Genomic DNA, 23,711 nt, shown 5'->3' with positions numbered 1-23,711 from the left:
TGCTCTTCCACTGCCCTGGCAGCTGGCACCAAGAGTGCAGCTCGCCCCTCGCCCTCCACCCCTTACACTACTCGTTCTTTGTTTCCAGAGTAGAATCCTATTTGGAGCAAATCTTGGTGGTGCCAGCTACCTCTGGTTATTAGAGCTGCTGCAGCAGTTTATAAATATTGAACAGATTCCTCCCAGAGGTCTTGGGAAAGAGTTCTCTTTGCGCTGTGTGTATGAGAGGAAGAGAGAATGCAGGAAAAACAGAGATTCTAGATGAACACAGAACTACAGGGTTGGGGCGGAGTGAGAGTGGGAGAGGGATGGGGAGGGGGAGAGAAGAGAGGATGAGCGGGGCTGGAGAGTGAGAAAGACAGTGTACACATCAACTCTCTCCTCTACTTCCCAGCTTTTTCAAAGGCTCTTACAATAAAGGCTTTGATGGAGCTCAAAAACAGGCAGCAGTGCCGAACGCATAAATATTAAAGCAAACTTTAGACAGCAGGTTTACTACTCAGACATGGAATACAAGCTGTTCTGTTTCTGTTAAGTGGGAGAGGGAGGGGGCACCGGGCTGGCAGATGGGGAAGAACTGTCTTCTAGGACAGAGACTTGGACCAGCACTGAGAAGCCTGGTTCAGATCCCAGGACCTTAAGCCTTAAATGCTCGCCCTTTAAAAAATGCAGGAGAAAGAGGGAGGAGGGAGAAGAGGAATGCTAGTATCTTCACACTGAAAACCCCTGAAGACATAGAAATAACCAGCAAATAGAAACTACCTGGGTGAGGAAAATCCCCATGTCTAACAGAGATTCCTTAACAAGAACGAACTTGGAAGGTCTAACTTTACACTTCTCTAGGAGGAGAACATTTTGCTGGGGCTACAGGATATAAGTTCTGCGGGGATATCATTAAAATGAAACCCACTAAAAGGAGAAGGAAACTTACCCTTTGCTTACGATGCTAACGGGGTCATTTTCCCACAGTTCTGATGACATTTTAGCTGGTTGGAAAAGCACCCCCCCACTCCAAACCACCCCCGCCAGGCCCCAGGAGTCTGGTCTGGGTGCTGGTCCATGGGCTTTCCTGCCTGCATCTAAGTCCAGGCTGCTGGCAGCTCCAGGTGAAACGATCAGGCCAAGGAAGGGAAGGAAACGACCTCCATGTACCAAGCACAGACTCTGTCTCAGGCACCCGACTACGTTTCAAGCTCAGCCTTCCTGAGGGCAGTACTCCCTTTAGGGTTGTTTTTTACAAAGAAGGAAACCAAGGCTGAAACATCTTATCTACTAACTTACCCAAAGTTACAGACAGCCAGGATTCAAACTGGTCTGTGCATCTCAGTTCTACTTATTACTGGGTTAGCTGGGACACTAATCACAACAGGAAAGGTAGCTAACAGTATTGGGCACTTGTCATATGCCAGCCAACACGTAGCACTTCACCTGCAGTAGCTTATCTAATTCTCACAGCACCTTTTGAGGCCAGTTATCCCATCTTACAGGTGAAGCAACTGTGGCTTAGAGAGGGGAAGCAGCTCCTCAGGTTGACACACAGGGCTCTCTCCAGGATCCTTTCCTGTCTCCAAACAGCCTAGCGACCACAGTAGCCATGACCTGGTACAAGTCACACACATCAACACGTCATCAAAGGATACCCTATAAGGTACTGCAGCTTTAAAATCACAGAAGCAAAGCTCAGGTTGCCCAAAGCCCAAATCAATATGGAAATACATGTTTGTGGGCCTCTAAGAGGAGACTTCAAGCCATAAAGAACACAAGCAAATCAAAGGGCCAGGAGCCAATTTCTGAAAGCGTTTTGAAGTCTTTGGCTCAATCTTTTCGCCACCAGTGAAAGACTTCTGAGTCAGTAATCCTCCAAGCTTTCCTCTGCAGAACAGCCCAGCACCCACGTGATCTTCTGACACCTTTCACCAGTGACCATAACATTTAAGAGACTTGCCAGCAGTGTCCACAGTAACCCTTGACACAAGCACTTATACTAAGAAGTATTCCCAGGTCACAGCTCCTACTCCACATCCAAAGAGATGACCACTCAATGGTGTACATCCACATCGGCCTGTGGAGGTCCTTCACACGCTTCAAGAAACCACCTCCTTACTTAGAGTCAGCAACTTCAGAGGCAGGACGTACAAGGGTGGCTGCCAGGGACCGGGGGAGGAGGGTACGGGGAGTTAGTACTTAATGGGCAGAGAGCTTCAGTTTTGCAAGATGAAAATAAATTCTGTGGATAGAGGGAGGTGGTTAACCTTATGTATATTTTACCACTATTGAAAAATAAACACAAGCACTTTCTCTGTGCGGCCTCCAGATCAGATTTCACGCCCCTTTTAATCTCCAGCAGAATGAACTGTCCTTGATTCCCACTCCATATCTTAGCACTAAGTTCACTCTGCTGTGCGTTGTGGTCAGTTAGTTATTGCACCTGTGATGGGACTGTATGCTCCCTAGGGACAGGGCCTCCTAAGTGTCTCAGTCAACTTAGGAGCCCACCTAGCACCCTGTGATGCCAAGTGGGTGCTCTGAAAAGGTGGATGCCCTAAATTTTCTTTTCTTTCTTAAAAGCCTGTAGGAATGTATCAGCCAATCAACACAGTTGGAGCTTTCCTTTTGCCAGATGGAAGACTGCCTGTGTATAATTCTGAGTCCAGATCCAGTTTCCAACATTACCAGTGACTTAGGTAACATCCCTTAACCTCTGTGTGTCTCGATTTCCTTATCTTCAAAATGGAGACTGTAACCCTGCTTTCCAGGGCTGCTGTGAGAACCAGAGAACATACAGTGAAAGTCTGACACAAAGGGTGTGCTCAGGAGTGACCACTCTACCTACTGTGGCCCGGATTTCTGGAACAGCACAAAGAAGCCAGAAGCACCACCTCAGCATACTCCCAATAAGCATTAACTGATCCCCTTCTCTGTGCCACTCACGGGCTAGGCACCAGAAGATAAAAGGCAGGAAGACGGCTGCTGCCCTTGCGGCGCACATGGTCTTATCTGCCCCTCTCTAGCAAAGAGACCGTCGTCCCCTACGTGGCCACACAGTCCTCAGACCCAGAGCTGCGGCTAGTTCCAGGGAAGGCTGGACTCTGGGAGTCATGTAAGCAGTCTGCAGAAAGAGGGACTTTAATGAGCCATCAATTATTCCCAGCTCTCTCGGCACCCCCAACAGAAAAGGAGGGAGGAAATTTGTGAGAAAGGGGACCGAAATATAACGGGAAAAGTCCCCTGCTGGGCTTGCCTCATCAGCGTTTTCCTGAGACCTCCAGGGACACATCAGCTGTCATCCTGCCAGCAAAACTCAGGAAATATGTAGGCCATAAAATCAAAGGAAAAGCTTGCATCTAATTAGTATGTTAAAAAAAAGGGAAGCAACCCAAACTGAAAAACAAAATTAAAATCAAAGAGGACAGACTGATGAGCTGGTTTTCTTTCCAAGGCTTTGTTTCTTCCGTGCTTTCTGATGGAAGGAAGGCGGGGAAGGAGCGGGACGGAGTGAAGGCTTCTAAGAGGCGAGGCTGAGCACAGCCCAGCCACCAACCCCCAGGGTAGCCTCACCCCTTTTCAACCTCAGCACGGCCCTTTGGGTGCTCCCTGCCCTGTGTTCAGGGGGAACACGGCCCAGCTCCACCACACAACACGGCGGGCAGATGGGGTCTCCTGCGGCGGGTGTGAGCCAGGGTGGGGGCATGCCGGCGGAAGAGGGGTCAAGAACCCTTTAGGATAACCTGAACCTTACAGGGAGAAAGAACTCTTTTTTCTTTTAGTGGTCAGTATCCTGTGAAGGCCTCTTTGACTTGGGCAATGGCATGCAATTCCTAGCTTTAAATACCACCTCCACACTAATGACTTCAAACTGCCCAAACTAGCATCTCTCCTGAGTGCTAATGAGAATGTCCACGGTCTGCTGGCCAAAAAAGGGGTGCAGCTCACGTACCGTACCCCAAATTCACCATGTGCCCAACAGAACTCAAGAGCCCTGCCCAGCAACACTTCCAATGCCACCCATGCTCCAGCCTCTGGCATCCCTGCCCGGCCTCCGCTAATAGAGCCAGAGTTCTTATGAAGGCCACTGATGTCCGGTCCCGCCTCCCGGCCTCCGCTCCCTCTGCCTGGGGTATGCCTTTCCCTCTGTGACACCATTCCCGGTCCTGGAGAGGAGGCTGGCCCTCCTGGGATTCCACGGTATGGCTGTGCCTCTGCTGCTGCCTCCTCACCACTCCCTTAGCGCACTGTTCACAACTTTAACGTAGCATTTAGCAGGTTATAATTAGTTTCGAGTCTCTCTCCCTACTAGACGTGAACGTCTCAAGGATAGGGATCTCGCTTAAGCTTCTTTGTATCTCTAGTCCTGGATACCGAGCCTGGCGGCGGGCAATGCTGGGTGAGTGGCTGCTGGCGTGTGTATTTCATTTAGCCTGAAGCACGGTTGGCTGTTTGTACAGCTAAGTCCCCCAGAAGACTAAACTCTATGAGGGCAGGTGCCGTGTGACACCTTAGGAGTGTGGTATCTAGCACTGGCTAGGAGAGTCTCAGTAGACATGTGCCAAATTAAATTCACACAAGGGTGGGGTTTAATTCAGTAGTGTTTAAAATATTCACTGGGTTCCCATTATGTGCCCAGTGTTGCTACAGGTGCTGAGGAGACAGGGTGAGTAAGCCAGACAATGTCCCTACGCCACAAAGCTTGTTTTAATGTATGAGACACACAAAATGAGGAAACGAAGACATAAATAAATAACAATTACAGACTGTGATAATGGCTAGGAAGGAAATAAACTGGGTGCTATGATGGGAAACAGCAGATGGAGAGAAGTGGATAGATTTAAGATCGAGTCTGGAGGTAGAACTGGTGGATTCTCTAATGGATTGGCTATGAAGGGTGATGGAGAGAGAACTGAAGGGGTGGACTGCGGTCTAGAAAGAGGGGTCCAAGGGTCTGCACAGAGGAAGGGGGTAAAAAAACAGGGGAGAGGAACAAGAGTGGCAGGAATGAACACAGCATCTGTGCAGGGCCACTCATCTGCCCGCTCACCTGCTCACTTGCCCAGACACCCAATCAACAAGTATCTATCCAGCATCCAGTATGTGCCTGGCACTCTAACAGCACTGGGGGAATAATCAGGATCTGAGGGAGACAAAGCCTGGCTCACAACAACTGAAAATTCTGAATAACCTCAAGTATATGTGTTAGAATTTCAGAAAGAAAAACATCCACCTACTACGTGTCAGTATCCATTAAAAACATTTTTTCTCAGAAGATCACTGTTTTGATTACAGGGCTGGAGGTGTAGGGAGAAGCCTAAACACAAGAGAGTAGAGCAGAGAGTAATAAAAAGTCCTAATTGAACATGTGTGCGTTAAAAGTAAACGCCATTTAAAAGCTGGAGTTGCAAATCGCCACAGCTGCACCTTAGGGAGGAGGTGGCACAATGCTCTGAGCAGTAATTCACGTGAACGTGACACTGAGAACGAGAAGGGGGCACCCAGGAGGCCACTCTGGAAGGGAAGATGCTGGGCTGGGTTCATTACCGGTTCCCCATTTCCTCTTTCTCTGAGGGAGAAAACAATAGATTCCAATGCCTCAAATCCTCCACCTGCAAAATGGGCACAATGAATTTACCATTCCCACCTGTCTGGGAGGGCTGTGCTGAACATTTGGTTTCTAGCCCCTGCACTACTTCACTCACACTGTCCCTTTGTTCTGGAATGTCCTTGTCCCAGCCTCTAAGACTCAGCTCAATGCTACTGTTCTCACAAGGCTTCCCATGTGATTTTAGCCATGCCTCACTTATAATAATGATGATGGTAATTATCATCATCATATTTCATAACACTCATAATAGCTAACATTTACTGAGAGCTTATTACGGGTCAGACATTTTCCATATATCATCTCATTTAATTCTCTCTCCCAGTCTATGAGGTCACAGAGCAATTGGGTACTGTGCCCGAGGAAACACAGTAAATGGCAGAGCCAGGACTCAATTCCAGGAGCTCATGTTTTAACTTCACTTTATTATATGTATCATTTATCTTCACATTTCATATCCCACCTGTAATGGTAGTTATAAGCCACTTACAGGCAAACTCTTTGAGTAAATCTAGCCTAACCCCTCATCTTAGAAATGGGCAGAACAAGGGCCAGAGAGAGAATGATTTCCCTGCAGTTACCCAGTCCATCCTGACTGTCTCTGGACTCTGGCGCTATCAGTACTGTAAAATATAGGCCTCTAGCTGTCGTGGGTGTTAGTCTGTGCAAAGTGGCCCCAGGGCAGTTCTGCATCACAGAGCTCAGTTCAGGTGCTGTGCCTTGTGACTGAGAGCCTGCTCAGCGACTGGAAGCCTCTCTGGAGCCACTCCAGCTGAGTCAGGTCCAGCCAAAGATGCAGTAGCATTTGAGGGACTCCCTGGGGTCGGTGAGGGAAGGAGGAAAAATCACCTGATCTAGCACGTCCTGTATGCCGGGCACTAGACTGGACACTGTCATGTAGTATCTCATGAACCTCTGCAAAGCTTCTAGACACGCTCACACGCTGAGGGAAGGCAGAGCCAGGACAGGAAGGCAGGCACTCCCTCCAATTCACTTCCTTCTGTCTTGCATAATTCCAGGTATTTCCTGTTACTTCCCTGTTTTTCCCTTAAGAAAGCAATTTTCTTCCACTACATGCAGCTTGGAACTAAACTTTTTGTTTGTCTTTTTAACAAATATTTCCCAGCCCTAGTGCTTCTTGTTTGTTACACATTTTTAAAATTCTGGAACTGGTGGGTCAGAAGCAGAGAAGCAGGTTAGTCTTTGCCATCCTGACAAAGATGACCTGGACGCAGTGATCTAGACAACACATGTAAGCCTGCAGTACAGAGAACCCTGTGCACCAAATCCCCAGGTCTATTGACAGACTCAGAAAGCAAGCATCATCTCATTCCCTGGAGCCGCAGACACAAGCAACATCCAACTTACCTTTGATGATGTGCCTGACAATTTTGATGGAGCTTCCTCGCATGTTTAGGATCTGGTGAACCCTCTGGCGAATCTAGTAAGGAAGAAGAAGAGTGGGGAGAGAAAGAAAAAGCATCACTTGCCCTGGTAGACACCAGAATACTCACAGTGGAAGTATTCACCTCATTCTCCTTCCTGAAAAAGCGGACCAATGAAGAGTGAAAGAATTCAAGGAGAGTGTGATCTGCTTCTTTCTCTGCAAGGCTCTACCTAAGCAGGCGGCAAGGAAGGAGGCATGGCTGCACAGACTCACCCAGGAGAAGCCCTCCTACCTGGGGCACATTGGCATTGCAGATCTCCGCCATGATGTAGCAGATGTGCTGGAGAACAAAGAGCCCAGCGTCCAAGCGCCGGAGGTAGAACTCATCCTCAATGTCGTTGTCTATGATTTCTCCACGCCGGACCATGTCCTAAAACAAATGAACATTTGGGAAGAAAAGCTGGACAGCGAGCAGAGGAGGAAAGAATACGCTTCTAGTCTGCCCATAATACACAGAAGAACAGCAACTACGACGACGATGACAACAACAAAAGAAAACCACTCCGTCTCGATTGGTCTTCTACTTCTCCCATTATTCCAAAGTATCTTTCTTGTGTTCTCATTGTTAAGGGACTAGAGGCTCAGTGAGTCAAGACTGAAGCCCACTTTTTCTATAAAATGAGTCAAGGTCAAAATGATCTCATCCATGTATTCAACCTAAAAAAACCAAACGTACAGGGACAAAAATCTAAGCCATTTATCTGCTTCCACCTGTTCTTCACTCTTTGGTTCCGGCCTCCATAAATAATGTCTCTGCAAGATAGACTTAACTCTCTTTCCCTTCCAAATCAAGTTAACATAGGGAAGAAAGGTCCCCTTTCTCCACAACTCTGTTTTGGCAGCCAACTCATGCCCCTTCTAGCTTACATTTTGTCAGATGCAAAATGCTGCCAACCTTTCCATTGCATTTCACAGGTCTGACACTCCTGTAGGCCAAAGCCCTAATAAGTGATGGAAGTCACTTTCCTAAACCTTTGTAACTCCAGACCTATTAGACTTGCTGTCCCCATGCTTAGTCCTGTCTAATGGATTCTTTTTTTTATTAAAAAAACAGCTCTATTGAGATACAATTCACACACCATACAATCCACCCATGTAAAGTGTGCAATTTAACGGCTTTTAGTACACTCAGAGCTGTGTAACCATCATCACAACCTCTGTAGAACATTTTCATCACCCCCCAAGCCCCGCATCTAGTTGACTATTACCACCTCTGCAAGAGAGCTCTCTTCCCCATCTCAGGGTCTTTACTGCCTTCCTTCCTAGGGATCTGGGATAGCTCTGAAGACAACACTATTTTTAAGCTACCTCTACCACAAAGCTTTTCCTGATTATTTAAGGCTAACAAGTGCTCCTTTCTGAAATTCATGAGAGCGCTCTCGACAAGCCACTCCATGACACGACCGCTTCTTGCACATCATATTCATACTGACTTCAGGTATCGTTAACTCCCCGTTTCTCTACCTCCCTTTATTTCATGAGGATGGACCGTGAACTCTGTGAAGGCAGGAACTGAATTTTGTCTTCATATTCCCTGCTCAGTAAACATCCATGCAGTGAATTAAAGAAAAAAGACATCTCTGTTTTGGGCTGTCAGCTCTCAGGAGTAAGAACTGGGTGAGGGACTCATTCTGCACAACTAGCAGACTGGCCTAAGACAGGTGCTTAATACATGCTTTTGATGACAACAATCCATTTCTTAATTCTTCCAGCAGTTTTATGGCCATGGTTCCCTCTGATAACTGAGGCTCCTGTAGCTGACAGAAGCCCTTGGGACCTGGCTTTCCACTTTCCCAAACTCGAAGGACTTACCACTGTGGTCATCAATCTCCAGCAAGAATCCTTCAGAGACTATTTAGACGCAGATAATGTACTTCTTTATTTGCCCAGGGGGCCAGCCTGTAGCAACACAAGGCTACTTTTCATCTCGCTCCTAAAGGCCTCTGTCTATGAGGCAAAAGAGGGCTGTAGACTTGCCAGGCCCTGCACTGCCGGGTAAATCACCACCACTAATTCCTAGCTCCATTTAGTAGCAAATTCCTTAGTAATCTAGTAATAGTGTTAATGTTCACAAGGTAGTCATGGAGCACTGGACTGATGTCCTAAGAGTTTAAAAATAGAAGGGCCTCCTTAGTTTCTCATTTACTCATGATCATAACTTCCTGCTCCAGAACTCCTAAGTGCTCAACATCTGGGGGCATAGGAAAGAAAATTACTCCTGACTTTCACTCATGCAAAAAGCATTTGCTGTTAATACTTTACAGTTCTATAATGCTGTAGAGTTTAAAGTGTTGTTATATATACAGCCCTTACTACAAAATTTAAAGAGAGAGAGCAGGGAAGGGATTATTAATCCCATTGTACAATTCAGAATCCAAAGCACACAGAGGTTAAGCAAGTTGCTCATAATTACATAATTACCATTTCCTAGAACATGGACTCCCTGGGGACAGGAATCCTGTCCGATTCAGCTCTGAGGTGGAAATGAACATGGTGCCAAGTGTTCAGATCCCAGCCCTGCTAAGTCCCCAGTGGCAGGGATGCCATTGTAAGCACTGTGTTAAAGCAGAAAAAAAATGAACATGGCGGTAAGGGGAGGCCCTGGATGATCCTGCACTGAGGATCTGTGACTGTCTGAGAGGGCAGGTCACCGCGACACAGGAAATGACCAGAAAGTACAGGGATACTGTGCTCCCACAAGCAAAATAATTACAAACGGTGGGTGCTGATCAGGGGTGGTTAAGATGTTATGGTATCCAGGAAGAAGTGATTTCCCGGTAAGGTTTCAGTGTCTTTTGCGCAGAGTTAGCAGAAAGAACGCCTTCCTGTGGTCCGAGACCTTATGTGAAATGCCTTAAACTGTTCACATTTTCTGCTCACTAGCCCCCATCCACGCACACAGCACAAACAGGCCTGCCCTCCCTTTTCTGGCCTCCTTCCCTTGGCTTGTAATGGTGGTACCCCCCGCACCCCCCATCTCTATCATAATATATTTAAAGTCTAAAATGCGATATTCTTTTCCAAAACCTTTCAAAGTTTTCCAACTTGCAAACTTCTTCACTAGATACAATTTTTCAGTCCTTAAAACTCCCAAGCCTTGGATTTCCCCCTCTTCTGGGACCTCTCATGGGCTGCCTTGTACTAGTTATTCCGGTGTGTGCCTCTTTCCTGTGCAGTGCCTTGAAAGCAAGAGCTGTGTTTTACTCATCTTTGTACTCTAGAAAGCACCTTGGATGGTACTTTTTGCACAGTAGGCTCTTGGAAAGCATTTGTCAAACAGGGCTGAAAAAATGCAGGTTGACATTCAGAGCTATTTAATGAGCTGTGCGCGCTATGACTCGTGTGAAGGGTAGAAAGGGAAACCTCAGGAAATGGCGGGGACAGTGCCTTGGAGAGCTAGCTAGCTGGAGGCCTGAATGAGGGCCAGAGAAGTGAGAGATGATGGGCTGCAGACTGCACTGTGCAGGCAAACGTCATGAACAAGAATATGCAAACACCTGTATGATGGACACATTGGTTTAAAGTGTTGAGAGGCAGGCAGAGTGCATAGCTAGCAGGCCATAGTATCAGCCCATGCGAGAAGTAGATGGGAAAGGGAAGGGGAAGAGAAGGGGAGAGAAGAGAAACAAAACCCTTAGAAGTTTGTAAACATAGGAATGTGGAGTAGAACACATTCATTCATTCACCTGGTAAGATTTCCCGAACACCTCACCAGGGGCCAGGTATTGTCATGATGTGCCGGGGGCGGCAAAGATAAACAAAACTGTCCACATAATCAAGGAGATTATAGTCTAATAGGGTTAACAAATATGAACAAATTATTAATTTTTAAAACTGTAGTAATGGCTCCTATAAAGGATCTTTCAAACTGTACTGAATGCTGTGGGAACCCAGAAGATGGACAGACTAAGTCTGTCTGGGGGAGTGAAGAGAGTTCAAAGGAAATGTAACATTTGAGGTAGATTCTGAAGGAACTTGATAAAGTGGAAAGGACGTTCTAAGCAAAAGGAATGATAGTGTGGAGGAAGGCACAGAAAAGCCACCTTGGCTAAGGTGGGAGAGCACAACAGTGGAGCATCAGTATCACTAAGAGAAAGAATAGAAAGGAGCAAGGGAGCGTTTTTTTTCTTATCAGATCCTAGCTATTGGCAGATCGTGTTATTTTTGATTGGTTACTACCTACCAGGCATGGTGTCAGGCAGTCTGAACAATAACCACTGCCACCACCATCTCTCCACCTCCAAAAAGCAGCTGGAGTCTACTGAGGGCTGAGCATGTGTCAGGATGGTGCTGAGGCTTCTCCGCACACTGACTCCTTTCCTTCTCTCAAACACTGGGGGGAAGGGATTATCATCCCCAATGTAGATGCGGACACTGACTCAGGCAGAGCAGCCTCCCCAGGGCTAGTGGGAGGCAGAACCGGGATTCACACCCAAGTCTGTGCTCTTTTCATTCTACCATGTTTGCGTAGGTACAGATTCAGAGTTGTCTAGAGAGCAAAGGAAGATGGTAAATAAGAATGGCAGAAAGACCCAAGAATGGAGCTGAGCAAAATTAAGTTTCTCCAATTAGGTCAGAAGTGCCCCTGGTGATTTTTCCTTTTCCACACTTTTCCCTGCAATCTGATCTTCTTTTAACCAGGCAGGTACATACTGTACCTTCCAGTTTCTCTAAATATTGTCATCTACAAAGACTGGACATGAGAGCAATGCCAAACCCCATTTTTTCCTCTTTCCTCAGAACTTCAAGACTCTGACAACATTTAATTCGACATTCTCCTTTTAGACATACGGCCACATGATTTGAAAGTGAAATTTTCAAATGTAGATCTGAGATATGACTACAGTTCATCTCCAAGAAAGGCATCGCCATCGCTGCGTTGAACACGCACAAAGATGAAACAGATTGGCTTCTGAGACGAAGTTTCTGCCCTGACAGTTTTAGAAGCATCACAGAAACCAGCATGCAGAGAAGGTGAATGCTGTCAGGATAGCACCTTATCTAGCCTGTTACAACTCTGTGGCATGGAATATTTACTGCTGAATGGATTCAGGGAAGTTGAGCACAAATGTGTACTCTGGGTTTAAAGGAAAATAAAAGCTGCAGGATGATTATTTATCATTCTGATGGAAAATAAGAAAGTTTGGGTACAGTTCTTTTAGGAACATCTTCTCAAGTTTTTGTCTGTTTTAAATAGAAGGATGGTACGTTACCTTTATTATCCACCTTAGTCTTACTATGTGTGGACAGGGTCAACTTATTATAAGTAGATTAATAAATTTCCGGCTCCTTTTCTGGGATTCAAAGACACCAGATGAAAAAAATCGATCCTGAGATAAGGAAGTAGAACTACATATCTGAAAGAACTTCTAAGAGTGTCTGAAACGCCAAAATGGGTCAGAACAACTGAACTCATGATCATCTGGCTGGGATTCTGTCTTTGGAGAAGTAATACTAACATTTTAGGAATTAAAAAAACAACATCACAAGCTTCTCCCCATCTCCTTATTTCCCCTCATAAAAGGTTCCAAAAGAACTGAAGGAGTCTGATCTAGAATACTCACTAGTCCAGTAACATACAGGAGGACTTGCTTCACTAGTGGCTGGGAGGAACTGAATTACGCCCAGCTGACCAATGAGACACATTTCAAAAGTGAAGAACAACAAAGTGAAGCCAGATGGCTCAGGCAGAGATCAAACACGCACCCCCACCTCCACAGTACATCTGAAGTACTTCTAAAGAAAGTATATCACAGTACTTCTAAAGAAAGTACCCAACCTCCCCTGCCTTCTTCCCCTCTCAAGAGACCCTCTGACAGCACAAGAAGCATTTAAAGGAGCTATTGGGACCTTTCTAAACTATAAAGCATACATTCTACAAACAAGTTCCTGTGCCAATGTGGGACACAGTATTAAGCACGTAGGATCAGATCTCAGCTCTAATACTAACTTACTAGTGTCCTTAAGCAAGTCATTTAACTTTTCTTGACCTCGGCATCTTTGCTCGGAAATAAGAAGCATGAACCAGATCAGGGAAGGCAAACAGGTTTCACTTAGAGTGCCAACTTGAATCTACTGCGATGGCTGTCGAGCACCATATGGAAAAGGGGTGTGAAGCCGAGTTGGAGCGTAGTGCGGAAGAGCACTGAAATCAATAAGCAATGTCAGCACCGACCACACAATGGGGAGCAGTAGTGGGCCTCAACTTTGTCTTCCCTGATCTGGTGCTCCTGAAGGTTCCTTTTAGCTTTGATAGCCTGTGGCAAATCTAGGACTGAAGCCCCCCCATAACCAGATAGAATGGGTTTCTGCCTGCACCCAGGTGTAGGGGTGAATTGAAGCTGTTGACTGACAGTGTTCCCAAATGGCTCAAGGAGGAGACACGACCCATCCACCTCAACAGGACAGACAGTGAGCACTAACAATCAGCTCATCCTCTTATCAGTAAGTTAAATTTCCCTGCAATAAGACAGCCCCTGGATCTGCTGTAACGTTAGATGGGCCATTTTAAAACAATGTGGACATGTCAATCAAGTGCTCTTTAAATGGGAATACGATTAACAGAGATTAAAGAGAGATTCCAAAAATCCAGTAACATCCTTAAGTATTGTAAATGTAACTTACTTTACAAAATTTTAGAGTGAAAATCTATACATATATACTGAATTGTATTTGAAGTAAGACAAGAGATTTAAGATTTAAAGGAAGTGTTTACGAATTACTTCATTCAACTCTCACCTCTGAGAAGAGTGAAGGTGACTGTCTTCCGTGTGAAGCAATGACAATTCAACATCCACATGCAGCACTCTTTACTTTCCAAAGCAGAGTATCTGCATTAACCTCACTTGCTGTATGTGCCCCGTGCTGGGTATGTATAGCAAATACCATTTTCAGATTTCACAGATGGAAAACTGAGACACATGTCAAAAGACTGTCAGTGAGTTTTGGTTAGAGACTTGAGTGGCACATGAATTCCTGGTCCAATACCTTTTCTATTTGTCCTTTCACTCTGGCAAGAGATGGGCAGCGTAAATGGAATAGAAACAAGAGCAAAATTTCCTGAGTCCTTACTGGGTACTAGGCACTGTGCTAAGTAAGCACTTTCATGGATTTCTCATTTTCCCTCATAAGAACCCCAGGGGGTAGGAATTACTTTAAATGGAAAACCGAGGCTTAAAGTTTGAAGTGAAATCTCTCCTAATGTCACAAAGCTTATGGTTGAGTAAGTGTTGGAGACAGGATAAAAACCCACACAAGTTTGGCTCCAAGCCTGTGATCACTTTCATAGTTTAAAGAAGGAAAAAGTCTTTGTTTTACAGACCTCTTCCAGCATTCGCATATGAGCAAATAGATAGAATTTTTTCTTTATGCCATATCTGGGGATTAATGGAAATCAGCAGCATTAAATGTAAAGTCATCTAACTTCTTGGCTTGTCTTTTCCTTATAAATTGAAGAAATTAAAAGAAAAGGGGGGAGGGGTGGAAACTATAGCTAGACCAGCTAATTCCACATGGAATTTGGGAGAGTTAAAAGAAAAAAAAGACACTCTGAAAGGTTTTGTTTTGTTCATTCCATACAAGAGGGCTAGAATAAAAACTTAGATGGTAATTCAGTGAATGGCGCATTAAGTAGAACAGATTGCAATTCACAGCAGCATAAGCCTGTTTGGGGGCTGCTAAAATAAACAGCTTCATCTCCAAAGATACACAAGGAGGTAGTACGTGTGGCATCAAGGTGCCATTTCTGCAGGGTTGTGTGTGTGTGTTTTTCCCCTCCCCCGGCCACATCCTCACTTTATATGTTAATCTGTCCTCGGGAACACTACCAAATCATCACCTTTCGCGTGCCTCTATCTCTCTCAGCAGGCAGGCACAAACCTCCAAATGAGCATGTGGATGCCATTTCTAATCTGCCCCTGACAGGCAGCAAGCTGCCCCTCACTGATGGAAGGAGACAGTCATAAAGGAAGCTGCTATGAAGCCAGAAGGAATCCCTCTTGCCTTAATAAGAGGGGACATGACTCAGGGCCCCAGCAGGGTTCCAGTTAATATCTGCAGTCATGGGCAGGAATTGCCCCACCATTTAGAAAAAGCCAATTTCTTTTTTTCTTCCAAATCAAGGGGAAAATTTAACCATGGGAGAGACAGGTAAGTGGAGGGGAAGGCAGGGAGGGTCACAAACATCAGCAAAACAAAACCTTCCTCCAAGAGCTTCTAAAATAGGGCAGACTGTTAGAGAAGGACCCTAGAGACTGCAGGTCCTTTTCAGCTGGAGAACAAGGCTGGAGAATCAGTAAAGGGGGTTGTTAAATTCTTCTGAGCATGCACACCTAACTGATAACAGCACTGGTAACAACCCAAGGATCTCAGGCCAGAGATTTACCTACAAAGGAGAAACTATGTGCTAGGCCGGCCTTTGCAGATGACCATGTGCCAGGTTTTTGCAAACAATCTCATTAACCTTCAAAACGACCCTCTGACAAAGTTACTGTGAAAACTAAAACACACACAGAACAAGTTACTTCCCACAAAACAGAGCTCACGTGGGGCAGAATTGGGATTTAACCTCGGGCTGTATGACAACAGAGCTCACGTTCCTTTGTTCCTTCTACATTACTATGATGCCTCCATCACAGGTGTGTCTTCAACTTCTAAATTTACTGAAAATAAAATAAAACACCCCAGGGGGCTGGCCCAGTGGCACAGCGGTTAAGTGCGCACATTCTGCTTCGGCGGCCCAGGGTTCGCCAGTTTGGATCCCGGGTGTGGGCATGGCACCGCTTGGCAAGCCATGCTGTGGTAGGCGTCCCACATATAAAGTAGAGGAAGATGGGCACAGATGTTAGCTCAGGGCCAGTCTTCCTCAGCAAAAAAAGAGGAGGATTGGTGCTAGATGTTAGCTCAGGGTTAATCATCATCAAAAAAAAAAAAAAACCCAAAAACCGAGACTGCTTATTTAAATTTAACAACATATAAGCCAGCCTTGAGAGAACCAGGGCTTCCGTAACAGCAGATACAATAATACAAGGCCAGAAAACGACAATCCTGTTGAGGGTGCAGAGAAACTAAGAGCAGTCCCTGTTTGTGAAGACTTAAGCTTAGAGGGAGGGAGAGACAAGCATACAGGCCCAAAATCCTTATAACAGCTACCAATAAGGTGTACTTCCTTGTGCCAGAAACCACTGGAAGTGACAAGATTGGCATATTATTCTCCTCCTTTTACAGATGAAGAAATGGACTCAGCGAGTTTAAGTACTTGTTATGATCACCCGGCCAGTAGGAGGCAGAGGCAGGACTTGAGTCTTCCCAGTCTGGTTCAGATCTCCATCCCAGCTTGAGGCTATGGGACACCAGGGCACCGGGATGCCCCAGACGGGCTGCAGGGAGTGCAGGGAAGGCTTTCTGCAGGAACTCAGCTGCAACACTAAGCAGCATGCTCGGTACACGGCAGACACTCAACACACAAATACTGACTGATTTTTTTGCCAAAGTTCTTAAGGATACAGACAAATCAGCCAGCTGCAGGAAAGGGGTGTGAAAAAGATGACACAGAGAGGTGTTCTAGGCAGAGTCAAGAGCAATGGGCAAATGTGGACAAGGTTTGAGAAAGTACAAGTTTAGGGAGGCACAGGTGGTGCCAAATGGCTTTTGCATATCATGAGGGGGAAGAGTGGTGAGGAATGCAGCCAGAGCGCAGGCAGGGCCAAAGCGGGTGAGGCACTGCAAGGCCAACTGAGGAGCTTAAGACCACACCCTGAAGGTAAGACAGGGCCAGTGTGTGCTGTTTAGGCGGAGGAATGACATAATTTAATATTAATTTTAGAAAAATTTCTGGTTCTTATGTAGGAAATGAATTGGAGGGCATAAACCCAGAGACGGGGAAACTAGTCAGTGAGGAGTATGCTGCACTAATACAAAAAAAGATGATGGTAGCCTGAATTTAAGTACTGGTCGTGAGAACAGAGAAAAGTGAATAGGTTGCAGAGATTCAGAGGTAAAATTTAGCAGATGGATGTATAGTGGGAGGAGGAAAGAAAGGAGTAAACAGATGATGCCCAGGTTTTTGACCTGATCAAACTCGTGACTGGCGCTAGCGTGGGGAGGAGGGGAAGAGATTATACAGGGGTCAGGCCACAAACTTGACTTTGGACTTGCTCAGCCAGAAAAACCTATGAGTGACGTCCAGTGGGAGTGGCTATGAGTCTGCATAACCCTGATCTTATCAGACCTTGCAACAAGCCCGTGAGGATGGCAGGGGAGCGCCTATGAACCCCACTAAAAGAAGAGGACAGATAAGATAAGAAAAGCAAAACAGAGTGCTCAAGGCCACACTGCAAAGCAAGTGGCAGAGACAAAGAACCAGAACTCAGGTCCTCTGACTTCTCCTCCACTGGTAGAAAGGATGATTGGGAAGGGGACAAGCAAGATGCAGTAGAGGGTGAATGGGCATATAGTGTCTAAGAGAGAGGGAAGCAGGAAAGAGGAAAAGATACCATGACACTCCCTCCCCCATCACTGGCTTCTATTGGCTGTAAGCTGTGTTCTGGCAACTCATAGACTGAGAAAGTTTGGGAACTACTGGTTTAAAGAACAGCTGAGAGGAACTCTCAGCAGGATTCTCTTTTTTAAAGCGTGCCCCAGAAGCTTCCAGCACAGTTAGCACAAGAATCAATGGCAGTCTCACACTTTCACTGTCTACATACTTACCCAGTGCTTTAGGATCACGTACCCACTTTTGTACAAATCTTTAAATGAGTTTTAAATGCTAAGGAAATAGCCAAAGTCTGTTTCAGACAGCAAGTCCTGTGGATACTGTTTCATTACAAGGAGTCCATCTTTCTCTTTCCAGGATGAAGCCTGGAATGATTTAACTGTGGCAAAATTAGCATGCAATTTGTAAGTCATTAACGGTGCAAAGTATGTGGTGAGAACATTTTATTGAGTAAACCTGCTGAGTATAATTTTCCCAAGAACTAAAAAGGGAAAATCTCTCTCCAAGGCTCTCTTCCGTCTATTAAAATCCCTGCCAGTACCTATATAATTATGTCTTACTTCTGACAGCCAGAAGCCTGGCATCTCTGCACATTTAACTAACAGAGCCAGAAGGAACCTATGAGAAGTCAGGACATCTCCCCAACAACACAGACCTTGGTATTTTCTGGGCTTCGTGTTGTCTGGGGAGTCAGTGAAATCTGCTGAGACAAGCATCCTGGATATTTACAGATCACAGAGAAGTGCTGCTCACTAGAAGAGTCTCAAGAATTATATGCCCTTTAAAAGTTCAGGCCAAATCTTGTTAACTAGGAACCCCAAGGGTAAGTCCAGATACATTGTGGCCCTGGAATCGAACGGACACTGAATATAACATGAAAGCAGTGGGCCACTGCCCAAGACATGGAAGTCTTTGCTAGTCAAAGATTATTGCAGGAACGTGATTTGAACTAAATGTGTATTAAAATCATCAGTTTGTTCTGTAGACTCTGCTAAATGGGAGTCTTTTTCCTTGTTGAATACAGCTGCAGTTATACCACAGAATCTCCATAGTTATCCTTAGATATTTTTGATGATAAGGCTAATCACCGAGGAAAAAAAAAAAGTTAGGGTTAAAAATGAGAGCTAAGGGCGGGCCGGCCCGGTGGCGTAGCGGTTAAGTTTGTGAGCTCGGCTTTGGGGGCCCAGGTTTCACCAGTTTGGATCCCGGGTACAGACTTAGCACCACTTATCAAGCCATGCTGTGGCAGGCGTTCCACATATAAAGTAGAGGAAGATGGGCATGGATGTTAGCTCAGGGCTAATCTTCCTAAAAAAAAAGAGAGCGAGAGAGACTTAAGGGGGCCAGCCCGTGGCATAGTAGTTAAGTTTGTGTGCTCTGGAGTTCGGCAGCCCAGGTTCACGGGTTCAGATCCTGGGTGGGTACCAATCCACTCATCAGCCACACTGAGGTGGTAACCCACATACAAAATGGGAGATTGGCACAGACGTTAATTCAGGGCTAGTCTTCCTCAAGCAAAACAGAGGAAGATCGGTGCCAGATGCTAACTCACAGCGAATCTTCCTCACCACCACCCCACCCCTGCAAAGAAATTGAGAGTTAAGGAATAATGCAGAAAACCCAGGACCCTCTATCTTCCTCAACACCCACCGACAAGTATTAATTTCCTCTCATGAGTGGTGGTCCTTCATTTACTGCATGTCAGTCACTATGTAAGCACTGAGAATACGATGAACAAGAGAAATCACAGTACCAGAGAGAGAGAGCGAACAAATAACATAATTACAGGTTATGAAGCAGCACTTGGGAGGGAGGCGTCACTTTACACATGGTGATCACTGAAAAGCTGAGGAGGCAACGTGTAGGCTGAGACCTGAAGGTGGAAGGAGGCACTGCACAAGAAGAGCCAGGGCGGAAGGGAGAAGCAGAGGCAAAGGCAGGAAGGGAGCAGGAGAAGCAGGGAGGGTCAGATCCCGCAGAACCCTGCTGTACCAGGGAAGTAAGAAAATGCGCGTGTCTAGGTGCAAACTGTCCTTAAAGACAAAAGAAAACTAAAGGTTCTCTGGCCACCCCTATGTGCCAGGCCCTGTGAAAGCAGCTTTCACGTGTGTTGTATCTAAGTCACCAACTTTCCACATATGTCATTCCTCAAAGTACACAGGTGGGGATATAACACCTTAAAAAGGAAACACCACTGAGGAGTAAAAGAAGACAGGGGCAGTTAGGCTCTCTGTCTGCAGTCAGAAACCAGGCAGAAGCCCAGCTCTACAGCCCAGGCGCTCCCTCTCACACCCTTTGCTCCTGGAATTTAACTTATCATTTGCCCCTAAACTTAACTTGGCTTCCCACTGACCCTCCTTTGTTCCTGTTCCTCCTTAGACTGGAAACGCCCTACATGTCTCTATCTTTATGGTTCAGCTTGAACCCTGCCTCATTCACAAAACTGCCGAGGGGCCTCAAGGTGTGGACGGCTCCCTGCTCCCTGGATCCTTCTAGCCGGTGGCAGCAGCAGCGCTCCTGGGTCCCTTCCTCTACTGTCACGTCCAGCTCTCCCCCGGGCCCATGCCTGGCCCAGTGCCTCGCAGAGCAGGCGCCTGAGAAACACTTGCCTAATGACTGGATTCTCTCCAGTGAATCTTGGTCAACTGCAAACCATGGCCACTTGCGCTGCGCCCATGGAAGTCTGAAGTTTACAGGGAAGATGGTGGCTCTGTGACACTAAAAATATCAATACCTGACCCTATTATGTACGGTTGTTTTGTGGTAGACTCGGCAAAGTACGTGAGATATTTATTTATTACTGATCTGACAGTCAATGTCATCAAATGCCTGAGAAATAAGCATTCAGTTCAAGTCAGCAAATATTTGCAGAGTTCCCAAAGGGTGTAGGACATCCAAGTTTAATGGCCATGGGGCGGGGTGAATTTGTTAATTTTTTACCAGTTAAGAGAAAAGACTGCGTGAATGAGAGGTGAAAAAGAGGTCATTTTGTTCTAAGTCACTGCACCTGTGAGGTGGCTTCATGTGCCAGGATGAAGCCTGAGTGCTGGCAGAGAGCACTACTCACAAATGCATCTCTTGCCCCGACCCTGCCCCGTCTCTCTGAGCAACAGAGGCTGCTGAGCACTAATGGCCTTGGAACGTTTGCCAGCGCCCAGCAAAACGGCCTTGGCATCAAGGAGACAGATGTTTGTCAGGGAAAGGCAGGGCCCTGGCGCCTGTGGCACACAGCAGCTCTGTGAATGCTGGGGAGAGTGGCCGCAGCGATTACTCTCCGTCAGTGCTAATCAATTTCATACCCTCTTTAATGCTGATAATAGATAATCTTGTGGGAAGCAGGCCAAGTTTCCTAATAGCTGCTTCCTGACACCCAGCTTACTCGATCTCCCTCAAAAAAAGGTCTATTCCTGCTTCACCTCAGAAGAAGCACCTGATGGTGCCAAAACTCCGGTGTGCTAGAGTGACTCCTTCTGGGACACCTGGCAAGGATTTGCTCTCAGGAAAAGGACTGCCTGGCTCACTTAAAAATTACACAAGAATTCCAAAGAATGCTAGGAAAATCTAGCAGCAGCAGCAGTTTCTACTTACTGAGTGAGGTGCTTTGCATACTTTATGCTTAGTCTTCATAATAAGCCCAAAAGGGAGGTGCCATTTCCATTTCACAGATGATAAGACCAGAGTTTAGAGAGAGCAACTCCTCTGTCTAAGGTCTCAGAGCTAGGAAGTGGCAGAACCGGAATTCCAACCCAGGGTTATGGGAGTCCTCACCTCACACACACCCTTCTACTAGGCTGCTGCTCCTCTACCTAGGAGACAACTCAGTCAGTGGTCTACCCTCACTGGGCGTTTTAATCCAGTCCATTGTCCAAAAAAACCCATTCCATTGCCAAAAGAGTTATCAAAGAATGCTCACCTGAACCTGAGGGAAAACCTTAAGCTGCAGGGGACCTTAGAGATCACCTTGGCTGATAGCACATTATAGCTAAGAAACGGACTATGTGAGGCATGACTATACAAGCCATGGCTAGGTAGTGATTTACAGGCATCGCTTGTATTAAAATTCTAGGTCCTCTGACTGCCAGGTGCTCCTCCTACCCATGAAAGTGTCCTCTAGCAGATAACACAGGGGGTTCTGTCAAAGCAAGAGTTCTAATTGTCTCACGGCTGTTTCCCTAGAAAAGTCTAGGGAAATTTGAATTTGTTTCTAATTACCATTTGGACAAAGAGAAAGACAAATTACTCTGGCACTTCAACAATCACTAACTGTCCATCAGGTAGAAGTAACTGTAAAGGGAAGAAAAGATAGAAAAGGAAAGTCTACTCAGAGAACAAAATAAAGGTGGTGGGGTGGGTGGAATGAAAGAGTCGTGTGTGGAACAATGCTGGTGGCTGAAGTCCAGCCTCAGAATTTAGTCTCCGCCTTTTATCTTGTAGTTGTATCACCGGACAAGAGAAGACAGTCCCAGTCAATCAAGTCAATCAATCAACAAACATCTGAGGACTTACCAGGGTTAGGGAGCACAAGGAAATCACAAGAATGGTAAACACAGTTACCTCTCTACTAGTATTCATAAATGAAGGTATATTTTGTGAAAAGGGAGGGGTGGATAAGAAGGGGTGAAGAGAAACAGAACAGACAATAGGGTCACTGTCTTCCCCAAAACTCTAGTCTCTCACCCTGGCCTGAGGCACAGCTTGAGGGAAAATGCTGGTGTAACTGCCAATGCACACAGTTCTCCCGCAGAGCTAGACCTGCCAACAGAGATGGCAGCCAGTGCTCAAACTGGCTCTCCCACCAGTCAGGTTCAAAAGCCTCAAGTGCATCCTTAAGGCAAGAAGGGTGAAACGAGAACGGAGTGACATAGCAAACAAGATCACAAGGAAAATGAGGGTATTACAAACTTAGAAAAATGCAAGAAAAGGATCATTTTACAATGTGACCAAGACTGAGGAATGTCTTGTAGGGAAGAAAATACAAATAAGACATTAAACAACAGACCTGCCCTGATTAAGGAGACAGATGAGAAAGCTACAGAGGCCAGCAACAGCAGAGAACAAAATGGAAGCAGGGGAAAAATAGAGAAGGCAGGTCAACACCATAGTAAGCAAAGCCCCTTAAGAAGAAAAACCCAGCAGGTTTCCTTTCCCTCAGCAATCATCAGCATAAGAAAATTAGGGCCCGTCATGGTGAACCTGGCGTGTAGGCTTTGCTGCAATGCACCGGAGCTTCCCTTCTCTGGGTCTCCAGTGTTTCATCCGTCAATGCGGGAACTGGATTCCATGACCTCACAGCTTCCTTCCAGCTCTTATACCCTGTGATCCCCCTTCCTTTGGATGCTTCCCCAATGACTACAGAAGCCAGCAGGAGTGTGTACCAAGACACACTCTGTCCATGTGGTACCAAGTCACAGCACTGAACTTTGGACAGATTTTCTAAGAGAAGCTCTTGTTAAGGGTACCTGAACTATCACCCAGACTCCAGGGTCAGCCCTGGATCAATTCAACACATCCTTCCTCTTAAAGGACTTTCTCTCCTGTTGGAAGAGCAGTTATAACCACCGTCAGACTTTCGTCTGCTCTGCTCTTACACCATGTTAGGCGGCAGATGAGGGTAGATGGCACCTGTGCCCTTGCCTGTCCTGTGGGGAGATATGAGGTGAATAAGGGACCTAAATGGAGTGCAAGTCAATAGCTGGCAAGAGATAGGCAGGGACACATACGTGCTTTTCCCCTTCAATCTTCTTGTCGGCCACCTGCATTGCATCCAGATATTTAAAATGCAACTCCATCAGTCTGTCAACCTGAAAGAGAGATATTTCACAGACACGATTGAGAAGGAAAGAGAACACCAAGGCAAGAGAACAGTGGAGCTCCTATTCATCTCACTGTCACTCCTTACAAGAGGAGGTGCACTGTACTGCGTCTTACACAGGATGTGAGCTTTGCGTAGGAACACGTCAGGAATGGATCAAAGAGCTGGGGCAGAACAGAGCACATGCTCAGGATGGATGCAGTGTGAACGCAGGTCCATTCCCAAAGGAGACGATACACGCCCAGCTCTTCTAGGACTCCCATGAATTCAACTTGATAAAAACAAATAAATAAATAAAAATTCAAGTCCCTTCTTGCAAAGAGACAGAGCTTGAAGTTACATACTTGATATTCACTTAGAACTTTAC

General features: G+C 46.0%; 1 protein-coding gene across 6 annotated transcripts in view; it reads right to left on the bottom strand.

Annotated features, from left to right (window-relative positions):
- Positions 1 to 23,711, bottom strand: part of CTNNBL1 (catenin beta like 1) — a 155,847-nt gene that overhangs the window by 3,792 nt on the left and 128,344 nt on the right. For 4 of the 6 annotated variants that reach the window (XM_070588367.1, XM_070588369.1, XM_070588368.1 and 1 more), the window contains exons 13-15: positions 23,253 to 23,333; positions 7,273 to 7,410; positions 6,962 to 7,034 (exon numbers count right to left, since the gene is read on the bottom strand). In XM_070588367.1, coding sequence (XP_070444468.1) covers positions 6,962 to 7,034; positions 7,273 to 7,410; positions 23,253 to 23,333 — 292 coding nt within the window. The remainder of the gene's footprint in view (positions 1 to 6,961; positions 7,035 to 7,272; positions 7,411 to 23,252; positions 23,334 to 23,711) is intronic. The other 2 variants (XM_070588371.1, XM_070588372.1) reach the window with 1 other exon arrangement.

This window comes from Equus przewalskii, chromosome 21, assembly GCF_037783145.1.
Source record: "Equus przewalskii isolate Varuska chromosome 21, EquPr2, whole genome shotgun sequence".
Taxonomy (NCBI): Eukaryota; Metazoa; Chordata; class Mammalia; order Perissodactyla; family Equidae; genus Equus; species Equus przewalskii.
Note: the sequence above shows the minus strand (reverse complement) of the source record. Positions and strands in the feature narration are given on the sequence as shown.